The sequence below is a fragment of the Palaemon carinicauda genome, chromosome 9 (assembly GCF_036898095.1).
Source record: "Palaemon carinicauda isolate YSFRI2023 chromosome 9, ASM3689809v2, whole genome shotgun sequence".
Classification (NCBI taxonomy): Eukaryota; Metazoa; Arthropoda; class Malacostraca; order Decapoda; family Palaemonidae; genus Palaemon; species Palaemon carinicauda.
This window is the reverse complement of record NC_090733.1, coordinates 160,668,147-160,687,816: the sequence shown is the minus strand read 5'-3', so window position 1 is coordinate 160,687,816 and position 19,670 is coordinate 160,668,147. Positions and strand designations below refer to the sequence as shown.

General features: G+C 45.0%; 1 protein-coding gene across 1 annotated transcript in view; it reads left to right on the top strand.

Annotated features, from left to right (window-relative positions):
- The window catches only part of LOC137646733 (protein melted-like), a 134,670-nt gene that overhangs the window by 70,983 nt on the left and 44,017 nt on the right, over positions 1 to 19,670 (top strand). Inside the window, 2 exon segments of the mRNA XM_068379840.1 lie at positions 4,961 to 5,057; positions 13,549 to 13,709. Coding sequence (XP_068235941.1) covers positions 5,010 to 5,057; positions 13,549 to 13,709 — 209 coding nt within the window. The 5' untranslated portion in view covers positions 4,961 to 5,009.

Here is a 19,670-nt window from a genome sequence, read left to right as displayed (position 1 = left end):
TGGTTAAGGATATAGCTGCTTCGCTTGTGCAGAAGGACACCCATGACCTGATGGCGTCCTCTGCTCGCAAAGGGGCTCCTTCATCCTTTGCTGTGAGACCCAGGATCGAGACTCCTGCGTCTAGATTTATCCCGCCCTTTCTTGGCAGAGCTCCCAGCAGGGGAGGCTCTCGTGCCGAGGGAAAGAGAGGTAAGAAGAGAGGAGCCAAGTCCTCCCGTGGCAGAGTCTGACTGCCCACAGCCTCAGACAGCGGTAGGTGCCAGATTGAAGAGCTTCTGGCAGGCTTGGGAGAAGAGGGGTGCAGACCAAGAGTCTGTTCTGTTGCTCAGAGAGGGGTACAAAATACCGTTTGTACGCAAACCTCCTCTAGTAACAACTCCCATAGACCTCTCTCCCAGGTACCGAGAGGAGTCAAAGAGACAAGCCCTAAATCAAGAAGTGTCTCTGTTGCTAGAGAAGGGAGCGGTGGTGAAAGTCTCGGACCTTCAATCACCGGGGTTTTACAACCGTCTCTTCCTAGTCCCAAAGCATACAGGAGGTTGGAGGCCGGTGCTAGACGAAGTCCATCTTAGCAGCGGTCAGAGAGGGAGACTGGATGGTATCTCTCGACCTACGAGATGCGTACTTCCACATTCCTATACACCCGGATTCCCAACCGTTTCTGAGGTTTGTTTACAGGAATGTGGTGTACCAGTTTCGAGCCCTGTGCTTTGGCCTCAGTCCTGCTCCTCTCGTGTTTACGAGGCTCTTGAGGAATGTGGCCAAATTCCTCCATCTATCGGGAATCCGAGCCTCCCTGTACTTGGACGACTGGCTTCTCAGAGCATCGTCCAGTCATCGCTGTCTGCAGGATCTACATTGGACGTTGGGTCTGGCCAAGGAGTTGGGACTTTTGGTCAACTTAGAAAAGTCCCAACTGATCCCATCCCAGACTATTCTATATTTGGGGATGGAGATTCGCAGTCCAGTTTTTCGGGCTTTTCCGTCTGCCACCCGAATAGAACAAGCCCTGCTCAAAGTCCAACTAATGCTGAAAAGAGAACGTTGTTCAGTCAGGAGTTGGATGAGTCTCGTAGGGACTCTCTCATCCCTGGAGCAGTTTGTCTTGCTAGGGAGACTACACCTTCGGCCTCTCCAGTTCCATCTAGCCTCTCACTGGAACAAGGGCAAGACTTTAGAGACGGTATCAATCCCAGTCTCCGAACCAGTAAAGGCATGCCTGAACTGGTGGGACAGCAATATCAGTCTGAGAGAGGGACTATCCCTAGCAGTCAAGAACCCAAACCACGTGTTGTTCTCAGACGCGTCGGATTTGGGTTGGGGTGCGACCCTGGACGGTCGGGAATGCTCGGGTCTGTGGACCTCAAGTCAGAAGAGCATGCACATCAACGGCAAGGAGCTATTAGCAGTCCACTTGGCCTTGATGAAATTCGAAGGCATTCTTCGAAACAAAGTGGTAGAGGTCAACTCAGACAACACCACAGCTTTGGCGTACAGTACATCTCCAAGCAAGGAGGCACACACTCCCACACGCTGTACGAGATCACAAGGGACCTTCTCATATGGTCAAGAAATCGAGGCATCTCCCTGTTGACGAGATTCATCCAGGGGGACTTGAACGTCTTGGCAGACTGTCTCAGTCGGAGGGGTCAGGTGATACCCACGGAATGGACCCTCCACAAGGACGTGTGCAAGAGTCTTTGGGCGACTTGGGGTCAACCCACCATAGACCTCTTTGCCACCTTGTTGACCAAAAGGTTACCAATCTATTGCTCACCAGTCCCAGATCCAGAGGCGATCCACATAGACGCGTTTCTACTGGATTGGTCTCATCTGGCCTTATATGCATTCCCACCATTCAAGATAGTCAACAAGGTACTGCAGAAGTTCGCCTCTCACGAAGGGACAAGGTTGACGTTGGTTGCTCCCCTCTGGCCCGCGAGAGTGTGGTTCACCGAGGTACTTCAATGGCTGGTAGACATTCCAAGAAGTCTTTCTCTAAGGGTAGATCTCTTACGTCAGCCCCACGTAAAGAATGTTCATCAAAGCCTCCCCGCGCTTCGTCTGACTGCCTTCAGACTATCGAAAGACTCTCAAGAGCTCGAGGCTTTTCGAAGGAGGCAGCCAGTGCGATAGCGAGAGCTAGGAGAGCTTCTACCATCAGAGTATACCAGTCGAAGTGGGAAGTTTTTCGAGACTGGTGCAAGTCAGCATCTGTGTCCTCTTCCAGTACCTCTGTAGCCCAAATCGGAGATTTTCTTTTACATCTGAGAAATGTTCGCTCCCTCTCAGCTCCCACTATTAAGGGCTACAGGAGCATGTTGGCTTCGGTCTTTCGACATAGAGGCTTAGATCTTTCCAACAATAAAGATCTCCAAGATCTCCTTAGGTCTTTCGAGACCTCTAAGGAACGTCGTATGGCAACTCCTGGATGGAACTTAGACGTGGTCCTAAGGTTCCTCATGTCAGACAGGTTTGAGCCATTACATTCAGCCTCCCTGAAGGATCTCACCCTCAAGACGCTTTTCCTAGTGTGCTTGGCTTCGGCTAAAAGGGTCAGTGAAATTCATGCCTTCAGTAAGAACATCGGCTTTTCTACAGAAAAAGCCACATGTTCACTTCAACTTGGTTTCCTGGCCAAAAATGAACTGCCTTCTCGTCCTTGGCCTAAGTCTTTTGATATACCTTGCCTGTCAGAGATCGTAGGCAACGAACTTGAAAGAGTGCTGTGTCCAGTTAGAGCTCTTAAGTTCTACTTAGCTCGTACTAAGTCCTTACGAGGTGGATCTGAGGCCTTATGGTGCTCAGTTAAGAAACCATCATTGCCTATGTCAAAGTATGCTTTGTCATATTTTATCAGATTTTTAATCCGAGAGGCTCATTCTCACTTGAATGAAAAAGACCGATGCTTGCTTAAGGTTAAGACGCACGAAGTAAGAGCTATAGCAACTTCCGTGGCCTTTAAGCAAAATAGATCTCTGCAAAGTATTATGGACGCGACCTTTTGGAGAAGCAAGTCGGTATTCGCGTCATTTTACTTAAAAGATGTCCAGACTCTTTACGAGGACTGCTACACACTGGGTCCATTCGTTGCAGCGAGTGCAGTAGTGGGTGAGGGTTCTACCACTACATTCCCTTAATTCCAATATCCTTTTAATCTGTCTCTTGAAATGTTTTTAATCTTGTTTTTGGGTTGTACGGAAGGCTAAGAAGCCTTTCGCATCCTGGTTGATTTGGCGGGTGGTCAAATGTCATTTCTTGAGAGCGCCCAGATTAGGGGTTTGATGAGGTCCTGTTGTATGGGTTGCAGCCCTTGATACTTCAGCTCCTGGGAGTCTTTCAGCATCCTAAGAGGATGGCTGGGCTTCGTGAGGAAGACAGACTAACAAGGCAGAGTAATCGTCTAAGTCAACTTCCTTACCAGGTACCTATATATATTTGGGTTTTGTTATGATATAACTGTCAAAAACTCTAAGCATATACGCTGTAAACTTTATTAATTCTGGTCTCTACCCACCACCATGGGTGTCAATCAGCTATTATATATTCACCGGCTAAGTTAAATATTTAAAGATGATATTTTGATTATAAAATAAATTTTTGAATATACTTACCCGGTGAATATATAAATTAAAGGCCCCCCCTTCCTCCCCGATAGAGACCCAGCGGGATGAGAAGAACTGGAGCTGTTTACATGTATATGCGGTATCTGGCCGATAGTTGGCGCTGGTGGGCACACCCGCAACCTTCATAGCGATCGCTCGCGAGTTTTTGTGTTTTTCTGTCGAGCCGCCAGAGACGTCAGCTATTATATATTCACCGGGTAAGTATATTCAAAAATTTATTTTATAATCAAAATATTTTTAATCTTATTTTGGGTTGTACGGGAGACTAAGAAGTCTTTCGCAATATTTTTGATTTCGCGGGTGGTCAAAATATTGTTTCTTGAGAGCGCCCAGATTAAGGGTATTGATGAGGTCCTGTTATAGGGGTGTTCACCCGGGTTATAGCAGATCCTGGGAGTCTTTCGGCATCCTAAGAGGATCGCTGGGCTTCATGAGGATAGCGGACTAATGAGGCAGAGTAATAATCAGAGTCTGCTTCCTTACCAGGTACCTATACTTAAGTCTGTTTTTTGAATAATTGTCAAAAACTCTTGAGCATATACGCCTTTATTGTATTAATACTGGTCTCTACCCACCACCATGGGTGTGAATCAGCTATTATATATTCACCGGCTAAGTTTAATATTTAAAAATGATATTTTGATTATAAAATAAATTTTTGAATATACTTACCCGGTGAATATATAAATTAAAGGCCCTCCCTTCCTCCCCGATAGAGACTTAGGGGACTGAGAAGAACTGGAGATGTTTACAAGTATATGCGGTATCTGGCTGATAGTTGGCGCTGGTGGTCACACCCGCAACCTTCACGGCGATCGCTCGCGAGTTTTTGGAATCTGTCGAGCCGTCGGAGACGTCAGCTATTATATATTCACCGGGTAAGTATATTAAAAAATTTATTTTATAATCAAAATATCATTTTTCATAACGATACAAACCTTTAGCTATTTATACAAGCTTACCCGCCAGCCCTATCCCCCTTTAAGTCCTACCTCTAAGCAAAGTGAGCAAAATCACAGGTGTTTGAGTGAGAGGGGTAGCATGCTACCCCCGCTGATGGGTAGTTAGTTAACCCTCACTAAATTTTAATGGCTCGACCTTTCAGCTTCGCCGAAATTAATACCCCTAATAAATAGTTAAATGTTTGTATCATTAGGAAAAGTACAAATTATCTCCGAATTAGTCATATTAAATGACTAGCATATTTTCTATGCTAAGTTTGAGAGATAAGCCACAGGAATTATAGTATGCATTCTGTTGCATTGTAATTTGATTTTTTTAATTTGTTTTTTAAAGAATTGTACAGTATGGTCATTATACTTCATTTTTTCCAGGATGAGGATACTGAAACAAACAATTAGTTGACATGCAGCTAGCTTCACAATGCACGAACTCTTTACGCAAGTCCTCTCGCATAAGGACCTCTCAAAGGTTGGTAATTACTTTTAGTTTTCATACTTTTCAGAGCTTCAAGTGTTGATTCAATATTTATTTATGAAATTTTTTTACTTGTGTGCCTTATTAGGAAATAATAAGAGAGGATGCGGGTGCTTGTCGCATCATCATCATTATTATTATCATTATTATTATTATTATTATTATTATTATTATTATGGTTATGACTAGCAGCTGAACTGTGTGACCTCAGGGTGGACAAGGAAAATGCTACAAACCCTATGGCCCCGATAGTGAAAGTAGCCCAGTATGGAAAAATAACATTTGTTCCGTAACTGGAATACAAACCACGCTATTTAATAGGGGTTATTACTTTCGGCGTAGCTGAAATGATCGGCCATTAATTTTTAACCAGGGTTAACTACCCACACTGCTAGTTAGTGTGGGGTAGGGAGGGTAGCTTGCTAACCCCCCCCTCCCTAGTTAGTGTGGGGTAGGGAGGGTAGCTTGCTACCCCCCCCCTCCTTACACACCTGTGATTGAGCTCGCTTTGCTTTCGGCTCGGATGGTGAACAGACGTTACCGCTCTTCATCCTCGCCGACCTTTGGCAGCCATTAATGCGTTTTTGTTTTCTCTTTTTCTCTTAGAGTGTGATATTTCTCCTTCAAAGGTTGCTTTGAAGGAAGAATAACCCAAGGCCTCTTCTTCCGTCGCCCAACCCTCCTCCGAAGATCCTACTCGGTCGATCTCTTACGAGAAACTGTCGATTAGTAGCATAGACCAAGTTATTATCGACCAACCCCTGGACTCGAGAGATGATGTTGCTTCCCCTAGCGAAGCAGCCCCACGTCTCCTCCCCCCCGGGTGAGGCCTTGTCACTAACTTCCCTTTTTCAGATATGGTCTTCGCCCTCCAAGGAAGCCCTACCGCAATTCATCCGCTTAAGTGCTTTTGTTAAGCAATCATCGTCGCCGTCAGAGGTAGATCCCCTGACTCTTGTCGACGTTGCTGTGTCAGAGGCATCTCTAAGTGGCATCATCCATCTCCTCTGCCACTCCAAACTCTACAGCTGTAGCTGCCGACTTAGTTTCCCCCATTCCTGACCATCCTCCGAGGGGGAAACTAAGTTCATCATCGGTCTCTCCTGCTAGTGTTTCTCTCCTTCGGGGGAGTTCACTTACAGAGACTCCTCTTCGGAGGACTGCTGACGGTCAGCTTGCTGATCCAATGGCCCCCAGAGGGTGCATCCATCGGAAGGCTCGCCTTCCTCTTCGCCTTAGAGGTCTCCCTTCACCAGCGGTGAAGAGGCGCCTCTTTGGTTCAACGTCATCACTGCAGTCCCCCGCAGAGGAGCCTCCGTCAGACTTTCATTCATCCATCACTGCACCTGCAACCATTCTTGCGACTTTGGTCCTGGACCTCTCTGCAGATCGTTCGTGATCTCCATCGGTGGATGGTCGTCCTTTCGAAGGACATGTCGACCATCCATCCTCCAGACCTGCTGACCTTCCATCTCAATTCCTGTCGCCTGTTGAGCCTAATGTAGCTCCTCCAAAGTGCACAGCAGCCCGCCATCACACTTGCCCTACGCACCACGCGTCCAGACTGTTAGTGCTCACCGGCAGCTTGTCACTCTACAAGGCTTTTGCGCACCACTCAACCTGCTCGCCCTCGCAGGCGGCGGCAGGCTCACGCGCTTCTGCGCCTACTCGCCATCATTCACCTACACGTCGGCGTTCTCTTGCGCGCCCACGATCACCTGCGCACCCTACTCGCTCACGCCCAGGGTTGCCCACGCACCAGCACACCACTGCGCGCCCACGATCTCCTGGGCGCCAACAATCTCCTTCACCTACGCGCCCTGCGCCCACAATCTCCTATGCGCCAACGCTCGCCTACGCGCCAGCACACTCCTGCGCGCTAATTCTCTCTTACGCACCAGCACTCGCCTGCGCGCCAGCATGTGCGCCCTACATCGCCCGCGCGCCAGCGCTCTCCTGCACGCTAACCTGCGTGCCAACAGATACCTGCGCGCCATCACTTTCCAGCGCACAAGTCTGTAGGTGAGACGACAACCACATTGCCGCCCTCACCTTCGCGCCAACTTTCGCCAGCGCTCCCCCGAATATTCGTGCTCACCTTACTTACTTACATTACTTTGATGGCTGCTTTTGCGGTCCCATTCAGCAGGGGAACCCCCACTCTCTACAGGACCTCCACTGTTGTTTTACCTTGTTCGTTCACAGTACTTATCTTTTCAAGTCACATATAGTTCATTTATTGTTAATCGTCACTGTCAAAAGACTCATGAAATAAGAAAGTCTTCAGTCTCCTCTTGAAAGCCTTAGTGTCTTCAATCATTCGAATGTTTCGTGGGAGCTTATTATAGTCTTGGGGCCGCATATTTAAAGGCTCTGGAGCCAACTATCTCCTGCGCGCACACAAAGACATGCGTGCGCCATCTCTCTCCTATGGACGTGCGCCAACTCTCTCCTGCGCGCTCGCCAGCATACTCCCGTGCGCGAGCGAGCATGTGCACCAACAGGCACGAGCACAAATGCGTCATCCTGCAAGGTCGCCATCACCTCATTCCCCTCCCCGCAAACACATACCAGCACGCACTGGGGGAGAAAGGAAACACATTCAAGCAGAGGGGTTCAGGATCCCTAAACTGCCTTCTAAGGCAGATCCACATATCACAGTGATTCCTCGTAGGGAACCTTCGGTCCCTTTCCCTTCAGGGGATCTGTTTGACAGTGCATCCGTCAGCCAACAGCCCTGGTTCAGTGCCTTAGTCAGAGCCGTAACACAGGCTTTCAAGTCTGTCCTGTCTGATCGCTCATTAGAGCGACCTATAGCTCTAGACCTAAGGCACGGAACCATGGCTCCCTCTACCCCTTTGAAAAGGAAAAGAGGAGTTTCTGACGCGGTCACTTCCCCGAGGGCAAAGCTGACTCCATGCAAACCATCGAGACAAGTTCCTCCTATTTCTCAGATAGACTCTCCATCCCTGTCGGACGAAGACCTCCCGTCACCGAGGGAACCGTGCGAGGAGAGACTTCCTTCCATCGCACCAATGGAGGAAACCTCTCCTCATGCGGAGAGTTCCCCGCAATCTGAGAATAGGAGGGACATGCCGCATAGGTCATCGATGGTGGAATCTTACCTCCTTCCTAAGAAGGAATCCAAAGACTCCAAAACCCTGCCTAAGTCCTCCACTAGGGGTAGAAAGGAGACAGACAGCCAGCCACTCAAGGAATGTCCACGGCTCACTCCAAGAAGAGCCTTTGGGGATAGAAGGAGGCTTCGCTGCAATTTTTACAGCAGGAGGAGACCAACACGAGTCAGAGCATGCATTCTGGCAGGTTCTGACTCTAATGAGGGTTCTCAATGGGTTTTCGGACCCAGAGATCCTCCCTCAAGAGGACAAAGACACAGTCTTGGACCGCGTCTTTGGTTCTCAGCAACCCTCAAAGACCAATGCAGCCCTGCCCTGGTCTCTAGGGGCGAAGAGTACCAGGAACAAGATCTCTCAACAGGTCTCCGAGTTTGCCTCCTCCAACCGTGCTGGTACTACGAACAAGCTCCTCCCACCTCCTCGCGTACAGCAGAGGAGGTACTTTGAGATCTTGGAGGAACCTAGTTCAGCTCTCCAACCGGCAGGTCTCATTCTCGGCAGCCGAGATCTTTAATCAGGAGAAGGTCACCAAGTATGCTATGCAAGCTACTTCGTGGCTGGACATCTGGTTAGGGACCTTAGGCATCCTGATATGATCCGAGGACATTTCCAAGGAAAGCTATGGAAACTTTCCTTCTCTCAGGCACTCGGATGATCGAGTTTCTTGCCCACCAAGTCTCGAACTTGTGGGCAAACACCATCTTGAAACGTCGGGATGCAGTGTCTGAGAGGTTCCACCAGAAGGTCCCTAGTGTCAGACATTCTTCCTTAGAGGGGTTCCATTTGTTTGAGCATAAGGATATGGAACTTGCTGTTGAGAGGTGGAGGAAGTCTCATGAAGACTCCCTCCTCCATAGGGCTTAAAAATCTAAGCCCTATAAACCTCCAGCACCCCAGCAGTCCTGTCCAGTCAAGACCACAACGATGACAAAAGCAGCGAAGACACTGGTGTCTAAGCCCCTTTCTTGTCAAAGACAGGAAAGGCAAATAGTCCTCCAGGCAAGGTGAAAATCCTAGAGGGAGCAGCCGAGGCCACAAACGCTATGATAGGCAGTCTCCCTGCGTTTCCACCAGTGGGGGGATGCCTACAAAGTTGCTCCGACAGGTGGAAGCAACTCGGTGCTGATTCCTGGACAATCTCCGTGATCAGTCTAGGATATTGCGTCCCGTTTATAACATCTCTACCTCCCCTGACCAGGAATCCAGTGTCATTGAACTCCCTTGCCATGGGATTGGTGAGGGGGCAAGCCCTTCAGGCAGAAGTCCAGACCCTGTTGAAGAAGGGCGCTCTCCAAGAGGTCCTCGACGGATCTCCGGGCTTCTTCTGTAGACTCTTTCTTGTAAGAAAGGCATCTGGAGGCTGGAGACCACTCATCAACCTCATAGCCCTGAACAAGTTTGTCAAACAATCTCCGTTCAGCATGGAGACGGCAGGCACGGCAGACTAGCAGTAAGACCACAAGACTTCATTTGTACACTTGACCTAAAGGACGCGTACTTCCAGATCCCAGGTCATCCGTCTTCAAGAAAGTACTTAAAATTCAGTCAAGACAACAGAAAGTACCAGTTTAAGGTGCTATGCATCTGTCTTTCCACAGCATCACAAATCTTCACTAGAGTGTTTACCCTAGTGTCATCTTTGGTACACAGGACTGGCATCCGTCTCCTTTGTAATCTGGACGACTAGCTAATCTTAGCAGACTTGGTGTCAACCCTTCTTCAACACCGAGACAAATTTCTGAGACTTTGCCAGGATCTGGGGATCATGGTAAATCTTGAGAAGTCTTCTCTGCTTCCCACTCAGAGACTCTTAAACTTAGGCAAGATCAAAGACACCAATCTCCACAAAGCCTTCCCATCAGACGACAGGATAACAAGGCTGAGAAAGGTCGTAAGACCCTTTCTCAGACGAGAAGAACTTCCAGCCCAATCGTGGTTACATCTTCTCGGTCACCTTTCATCGCTGGCCCGTCTAGTTCCCAATGGTCGCCTCAGGATGAGATCCCTCCAGTGGCGATTCAAGTCCCAGTGGAATCAAGCTCACGACTCCTCGGACATCCAGATCCCCATGGGGCCTGCAGATCTGGCGGCCCTACAGTGGTGCGTGACAGACGAGAATCTACGAAAGGGAGTGGAGCTTCTCGTCCTCCCCCTGGATTTGATGCTGTTCTCAGACGCTTCAGAAAAAGGGTTGGGGGCCTACGTGCTGCACCACACGACCTCAGGCCTCTGGCCAGAGTCAGAAAAGTACCTCCACATAAATCTCCTAGAGATAAAGGTAGTCTTTCGGGCCCTTCAACAGTTCCTGGTGGGCCACTCAGTGGTGGTCATGAGCGACAACACCACTGTAGTGGCTTACATCAACACCACTGTAGTGTCTTACATTAACACCACTGTAGTGTCTTGCATCAACACCACTGTAGTGTCTTACATCAACACCACTGTAGTGTCTTACATCAACAAGCCAGGAGGTACTTTTTCGCAGTAACTATCCCATCTAGCAGTAGAGATACTGAGATGGGCCGAAATCCACATGATACCACTATCGGCACGCTTCGTTCCAGGCAAAAGGAATTTGCTCGCCGACAACCTGAGCAGAGCATCTCTGATAGTGAGTACCGAGTGGCCTTTGGATTATCTAGTAGCCAACAAAGTCCTGACTTCGTGGAGTTCACCGACTGTAGACCTCTTCGCAACGGCCCTGACCTTCAGGCTCCCGCTGCATTGTTCTCCAGTCCCAGACCCCAAGGCTCTCTGGCAAGATGCTTTCCAACAACGGTGGGACAACATCGACGTGTACGCCTTTCCCCCATTCTGTCTGATGAGGAGGGTACTCAACAAGACCAGAACATTAGTCAATCTCTCAATGACCCTCATAGCTCCGCTATAGCATCACGCAGAATGGTTTCCGGACCTTCTGCAACTCCTAACGGAGCCTCTAATAGAACTCCCTCCAAGGCACAACCTACACAAACAATCACATGCCAACATCTTCCACAAAGCAGTAGCTTCGCTACGACGTCACGCCTGGAGACTATTCAACATCTCCCCTGAGAGAGGATTTTCGCAACAAGTTGCGATCAGGATGTCTGGATATCTGCGTAAGTCATCATCAGCATTCTACCAGGCAAAGTGGAAAGTCTTCTGTGGTTGGTGTCGTGGGAGGGGTACCTCTCCACTCAGCGCCACTATTCCAGCAATAGCGGAGTTCTTCGTGTATTTGCGTGAAGAAATGCGCCTTTCAGTCTCGGCAGTGAAAGGCTATTGCTCAGCCTTAAGCCTCACCTTCAGACTGAAAGAAATGGACATTTCTTCATCGCTAGAACTTTCTTTACTCATACGGAGTTATGAACTTACATGTCCCCAGTCAGAAGTGAGACCTTTCCCATTGAACGTGGTTCGAGTTCTCAGGTCTCTTAAGAGACCTCCCTTTGAACCATTACGCCAGGCAACAGATCGCCACCTGACTTTGAAGACGGTGTTCCTGCTAGCTTTGGCTTCGGCCAAACGAGTCTGTGAACTTTATGGTCTCTCATACGACATCGCCTATTCAAGGGGATCGGGAGAGGTACCGTTCAGCTTCGTCCCTGAGTTTATTGCCAAGACTCAGAACCCGGGAGTAGCGGATCCTCGATTCAACTCCTTCTGGATTTCTAGTCTCCGTACTGTAACAGATGACCCAGACCATCTCGTTCTATGCCCAGTGAGGATTTTGAGGCTGTATCTGAAGAGAACAGCCGCAGCCCATCCTCGTGTGCCTGCACTATTCATCAGCACAGGAAGGACCAAGAGGAGTGTCACCATAAATACCATCTCAGCATGGATTCGCAGGTTCATTGACCATGCACTGAATCCAGACCCTCCTTCATCACGTCGTCCCAGAGCTCATGAAGTCAGGGGCATAGCTACGTCCCGGGCATTCAAAAGAAACTACTCAGTGACGCAGGTTCTTCAAGCTGGGGTGTGGAAATGTCACAACATGTTTACATCCCACTACCTGCAAGACGTGACCCACAGGAGACTTGATACATTCTCTATCGTTCCTGTGGTGGCTGCACAACAACTGGTTTAAAACCTCAAGCTCCTTATTGGACAAGTAGCAGAAGGTTGAAGGTGTTGTTACTCAGTTTTAGTCTGTATGAATGAAAAGGTTTGACTGGCCCTTATTCTTTTCTTCATTCTCCCCTCTCTTGGGGTAAGCAGCTTCCTGGGTTCTCTGCATAGCTGACCTCAAACCACTACAGGTAAACCATGCTCCCTTATGTACCTAGTATTAAGATTAATACTGTTGCGTCCCCATACCCTGACGAAGTGGTATTAAGAAAATCCTAGTGTACAGTTTTTCCATCCTAAGAACTCTGAATAACTTTACCAGGACAGTCACACTTCTACATACCTTCACACACACAGCTTGCGTAGGCCGCAAACCTTGCGTAGCAAGGTTTTAGCGAGGTGCATGGACTCCTTATTTCTTGAGTGCTGACACACTCAGATAGGGAGCCCCTGGGTAAAGCTAAAAAGCCAGATTGGCTGGGACGTCCACCCTTCCTAATGGGCGAGTCACCCCTATTAAATAGCATGGATTGTAATCCAGTTACGGAACAAATGACAAATTCGTAGATAATTTGTATTTTTCTTAACTATACAAACCTTAGCTATTTAACCAAACTTACCCGCCAGCCCTATCCCTCTTGAAGTCCTACCTCTAAGCAAAGTGAGCTCAATGAGAGGTGTGTGTGGGGGGGTTAGCAAACTACCCTCCTTATCCCCGCTAACTAGTGGTGTGGGTAGTTAACCCTCGTTAAAAATTAATGGCTCCTCATTTCAGCTACGCCGAAAGTAATAACCCCTATTAAATAGCTAAGGTTTGTATAGTTAGGAAAAATACAAATTATCTACGAATTTGTCATGTTTACATTATAGAAATACTGTAGTGTACTAATTATTGTCTTTTATTACTGTTGGATGAGCTGTTAGTTCCCCTTGTCAATTGGTAAAAGTAACATCCACAGTAAATGAGTTTGATAAAATACCATCAACGTACTTCACTTTTTTTCGTGAAAAAAATGCTATTGAAAACTAAATCTCTCTCTCTCTCTCTAATTCTTTCTTCATAACAAAAAGAATTTATAAAGGTATCTATATTTTGTGATTGTATTTGAAACTTTTACTAGTCCAATTTTGATAATAATGATAGGCTTGATTTATGCAAAAATTCAGGTTATTATTTCTTCATAACAAAAAGAATTTTGTATAACTTTGAAAGGTTTTATAAGATATTCAATGCTCTGTTTGGTAAGTATTGTTCCCATTTTATTCTATGACATTTTCTTTTTTCTTTTTCCTAGGCTGGTGACTTGTTTAATGTACCTGACCATGTAATTGTCAATGACCTTACGGATGTTATTAATAAGATACGGGACATTGCGTCCCTCCCGGAGTATACTCGAAATGACAATGATCAGAGTGTGGTCGAGATATGTATCACACGGGTCACCTCTGCTATCAGGTGGGTTTATGTTTAATGTTAATTCTATAATTAGTCAAGAACTTGTTTTTTAAATGTTCGTACACTAATAGAAACCTTTGTCCTTTACATGGGATAGGTATCGGCAAAGTTGGAGTACTCGGCAATTAAACTTTATAACAAGGTGTTCATAGGTGGGTGGTAGATACCAGCTGGACTTGCTTGCTCACTGAGCAGCCACTCTGATTTCATCCGTCTGTGCAAGCAAACATTCTTCCACTGTTTATGTTTGTTTGCTGACGGTATGCCTGCTGAAATACAAACTAGTCTGGTGGTGTTGGGAAACACTTTGCGGCACTTTAATGAGTGCAAAGGGGTAGGACCCCATCTTTTGTGGCCTGCCTGCAGAGGACACACCTGTGGCAGGAATCTCTGTGTTACGAGTGTCAGGAATGGTCACCTTCCCAGTGGATTGTATATGGCAGGAGGAAGGAGAGGTCGTCCAAAAAGGATTCTTTGCCTTGGGGGTTATCCTTGAAATTAAAGAATTCCTGATCTCTTCATCTGACTTGCAGTATGCTTCCATCCTACCCTTCCCCATCGGTTTCCTCCGAGAGCTGTACAGAGAAAAGTGGTGGCCCTTTCACTTTGGGTAAGTTTCAAGGCTGAAAAACCTTCCCTTTTCCTTTAGAGAAATGGGAAGGGTTCTCCTTGGGAGGAGTTTTCATCTGGTATTCATGTTGACAAAACTTTGCTAGTAATTTGGACCTCCTTTGGATTGCAAGGTATCCTTCCTAAGGAGTTGGTGATGGGACTTCCTTCAAAGGAAACACAGGTGTGTGTTTCTGCTCTGGCCCTGGACACCTTTGGCTTGTCCCCTTTGAGAGCAGAGAGGACTCTCCTTTTCAGGCTGTGCTGTTCGAAGACAACTACAGTCACATCAGTCTCGGCATCTCCTCATGAGACCGGTGAACGAGATAAGCTTCATGTTGCCATGCCCTCCCTTGTGGGATGCTCGCGCTGCCCATATTTTAGAACCATACTTCTCACTTGGATCCCTCTGTTTATGAGCAACATGTCTCAACCTGTGCGCACACACCTGGGTACGCTAGTACTCATGGGCGCACACATGGAATATCTTGGCTTGTCCACCAGACAACCCCTCCTCTCTTGAGCCTGTGGTGGTACTGCTCTACCCCCTGCATGTCTCACTGGTGTGCACTCTGCCTTTTAGTGGTTTGGAGCAGGCATCTTACCACTTTGTGCCTTGAGAAAGTTGTTTTGCAGGATCCAAGTTCCGCCCCTGCAGCGTGCAACTATGAACTAGATCGACCACTGGTCCAGTACTGTGGACTTTTTGGGCGATAACAAAGACTTGACAGACCCTGACAGGCTCTAATCAATAATCATTTTGTCCAAGCCTTAGAAAATTTTTTGGTGCTTTTAACTCGTAGCAAATGTTTAAGAAAATAAATTTTGGTTAAGTACTTGTATATTGAATACATTATACAGTATCAGAAATGATTGATTTGTTCAATTTCAATTGCTTCAAAAAATTTGGAATTTTATAAGTATTAGAAACCTTCGAGCGAATGTAATGTATTATGAAAATCAAAAGTATTTAGGTATATCGTATTTTTTAATGTTTTTTTTATTAGAAGCATTTGAGAAAATTTTGTAATTTTCTATGAAAATAAGAAGCATTTGAGTATTTTTTAATGTTTTATGCAATTGGCAATTGGAAATACAGTAAGAGTAAGGTTATGAGATGTGCGAGAAGGGAAGGTGGTGCGAGGTTGAATGTCATGTTGAATGGAGAGTTACTTGAAGAGGTGGATCAGTTTAAGTACTTGGGGTCTGTTGTTGCAGCAAATGGTGGAGTGGAAGCAGATGTACGTCAGAGAGTGAATGAAGGATGCAAAGTGTTGGGGGCAGTTAAGGGAGTAGCAAAAAATAGAGGGTTGGACATAAATGTATAGAGAGTTCTGTATGAAAAAGTGATTGTACCAACTGTGATGTATGGATCGGAGTTGTGGGGAATGAAAGTGACGGAGAGACATAAATTGAAAGTGTTCTAGGTGAAGTGTCTGAGGAGTATGGCTGGTATATCTTGAGTAGATTGGGTTAGGAACGAATTAGTGAGGGTGAGAATGGGTGTAAGAAATAATTTAGCAGCTAGAGTGAATATGAATGTGTTGTTTTTGTTTGGTCATGTTGAGAGAATGGAAAATGGCTGTCTGCTGAAGGTGATGAATGCAAGAGTTGATGGGAGAAGTACAAGAGGAAGGCCAACGTTTGGATGGATGGATGGAGTGAAGAAAGCTCTGGGTGTTAGGAGGATGGCTGTGAGAGAGGCAAGAGAGCGCGATAGCAATAGGAATGAATGGCGAGCAATTGTGACGCAGTTCCGGTAGGCCCTGCTGCTTCCTCCGGTCGGAGGTAACAGCAGTAGGGGATTCAGCATTATGAAGCTTCATCTGTGGTGGATAACAGGGAAGGGTGGGCTGTGGCACCCTAGCAGTTCCAGCCGGGAGGAGTGTAGAGAGGAAAGGTCTCCTTTTTTCCATTTGTTTGATGTCGGCTACCTCCCAAAATTGGGGGAAGTGCCTTGGTATATGGTGTAATGTTATATGAAGATAAGAAGCATTTGAGTACATTTTGTAATATTTTATGAAGATGAGGAGCAGGACGCAATAAGCTCAGGGGCCCCAACAGGGAAACTAGCCCAGTGAGGAAAGGAAACAAGGAAAAATTGAATATTTTAAGAACAGTAAAAACATTGAAACAAATATTTTCTATATAAACTATAAAGAACTCTAAAAAATTTAACAAAACAAGAGGAAGAGAAACTAGATAAAACAGTGTGTCCGAGCGTACCCTCAAGCAAGAGAACTCTAACCCAAGACAGTTGAAGACCATGGTATAGAGGCTGTGGCACTACCCAAGACTAGAGAACAATGGTTTGATTTTGGAGTGTCCTTCTCCTAGAAGAGCTGCTTACCATAGCTAAAGAGTCCCTTCTACCCTTACCAAGAGGAAAGTAGCCACTGAACAATTACAGTTCAGTAGTTAACCCCTTGGGAGAAGAAGAATTGTTTGGTAATCTCTGTGTTGTTAGGTGTATGAGGACAGAGGAGAATCTGTAAAGAATAGGCCAGACTATTCGGTCTCTGTGTAGGCAAAGGGAAAGTACTGTAAACAGAGAGAAAGATCCAATGTAGTACTGTTTGGCCAGTCAAAGGACCCCATAACTCTTTGTTTGCGGGTTTTACTGTATGCTGGTGAGTCCACTTACGTGATCCGAGAAATCAGTTAATTTAACGTGGATAACAAAAAGGCTATCAAGTGCAATATAGCTACAAGTTTTTGTGAATAGTCGGTGATTAGTTTCAGGTTAGAAAAGTTGGATAAAATGTCGGCATAGGATAGTTATCATGTAAATTACTAAAAATCTGTACAAGATGGCACTCTATAACAAAGGCAAGGCATGAAGGGATATTGCTGCAATCAGCCAGAGTAAATTCTATGAGTTGGAACAACAAGAACTAGATGATAACAGGGGTCGCTAATAGCTCCAACCAGTGTGATGGAAAATTATCATCAAAATAATAGAAGAAATTCCAAAGAAAATCCAGGTGATAAAGAGACTTATAAAGAAAGTTCACATCAATCAGAACATTCCATCAAAGAACAATAAGAAGTCCAATATGGTGAATATGCTGATTGATGCATTGGGAAAAAGAATGCCAAAATGGTGCAATAAATGTAAGAGTGGTACAGCATTATTAGTCCGCATCAACTGATTAGGAAATTCGATGCATGTCATGTACCAACACACCCTACTTGCACTGAAGTACAACAAAAAATGAATAATAAAGACACAAAGGTATTCTGCTCAACATGCTTAGTCTGGATAGAAATTTAATTAAGTCGAGACTGAATCTGGAAAAAGAAGAAGAAAAAATTATTATTATTATTATTATTATTCTGCTCAACATGCTTAGTTTGGATAGAAAATATAATTTAATCGAGACCGAATCTGCAAGAAGAAAAAAAAATGTGTAAGGATGCAGAGGAAATCATTGATACAACATATGATGCCATTCAGCAACATACCTACGAAGAAATAAATTATCAGAGGGAAACAAATAATTGACCCAAGAGTCTCTACCCGGACCTACACACTTTTAGGGAAGAGCAAGAAAAAGAAAAAAAAAAGAAAAGAAAGATATACTGTAGTCTGCAACTTACTGAAAAGAGGGAATTGTAGATTTGGCGAAAGATGCTACTACAAGCATCCAAAGATATGCCATAATTATGAAATATATGGTAAATGTGTAAATTTAGATGGATATGGAGACAAATGCAGATATCTCCATCCAAAAATATGCAAAAACCTGAAAGAAGGAAGCAGATATTGTGCAGGCTATAAGCAAAATTAAAAATGGATCGGCGGCTGGGCCAGATGGAGTTCCAGCGATTTTGTTAAAAAAAAAACTGCACACACTATTGCGAAGCCGCTTGCAATACTGCTAAGACAAAATGTAGATATAACCGAGATATATGTTTAACATAAATTAGCATATATAACCCCTATTTTCAATAGTGGATCAAGACTAGAGGCAAGCAATTATGTCAGTCAAACTACACATATTATGAAAGTGCATGAAAGGGTAATAAAAAAGAAAATAATGTATCATCTGGTTAAAAATAATTTATTTAATACAGGTCAGAACAGTTTTGTGCCCAGAAAAAGTACACAAATTCAACTGATAGCACACTATGAAAACATACAAAAATATGATAAATGAAAAAGACACAGATGTTATCAATCTAGATTTTGCAAAAGCCTTTAACAAGGTAGACCATAATATATTAGAGAAAAAAATGAGAAAGCATAATATTGTGGGAAATATAGGAAAATGGATAAAAGAATTTCTGCAAAACAGAAAACAGATAGTGGTTGCAAATGACGAGAAATCAGATGAAGCTCAGGTAATATCTGGCATGCCACGGTACGGTATTAGCTGCACTGGTGTTCGTTATGATGATCTCAGACATAGTAATGTTAAAGACTCTGCAGTGAGAAGTTTCGCCGATGACACAAGAATAACTAGAGAAATTACTTGTGATGAAGATAGGAACTCATCAAGAAGAGATCTAAACAAAATATATGAATGGGCGGAGATAAATGGGATGGTATTTAACTCCGAAAAATTTGAATCAATAAATTACGGAAACATTGAAGGAATGGTATATGCATACAAGGGACCTAATAACGAGACAATCACAAACAAGGAAGCATTAAAGACCTTGGTGTAATGTTAAATAGGAATATGTTATGCAACGACCAAATACCAACAATGTTGGCTAAATGTTAAGCAAAAATGAGAATGCTATTCTGACACTTTAAAACAAGAAAAGCTGAACACATGATTTTGCTTTACAAAACTTATGTACGTAGTACACTCGAGTACTGCAATGTGATATGATACCCACACTACCAAAAGGATATTGCACAAATAGAGAGTGTACAAAGGTCCTTTACTGCTAGAATAGAAAAAGTTAAGGACCTTGACTACTGGGAAAGACTGCAATTTTTAAAATTGTACTGTCTAGAAAGGAGAAGAGAACGTTAAATGATAATACAAGCATGGAAGCAAATCAAAGGAATTTCTGAAAACATCATGGAGCTAGAAATATCAGAAAGAGCAAGCCTAGGTAGATTAATAGTGCCCAAAACTATACCAGGAAAACTAATGAAGGCACACTGTAGACGCCTCTTTCTCTAGCGACTAATGGTGGAGTAATTGAAACCGCAGTGTTGAATTCACTATTTATTTGTCGTGATCAAACCTGGTGACATAGACAATATGCGAGTTAGTATCATTACAAATTGACATGTTATTGATCTAAAATCCATGTGTCAGACAATAAATAACACAATGATTTGTATGTTGATCGTTATAGCCTCCTCTAACTTACAGATGTTAAAATATTAAC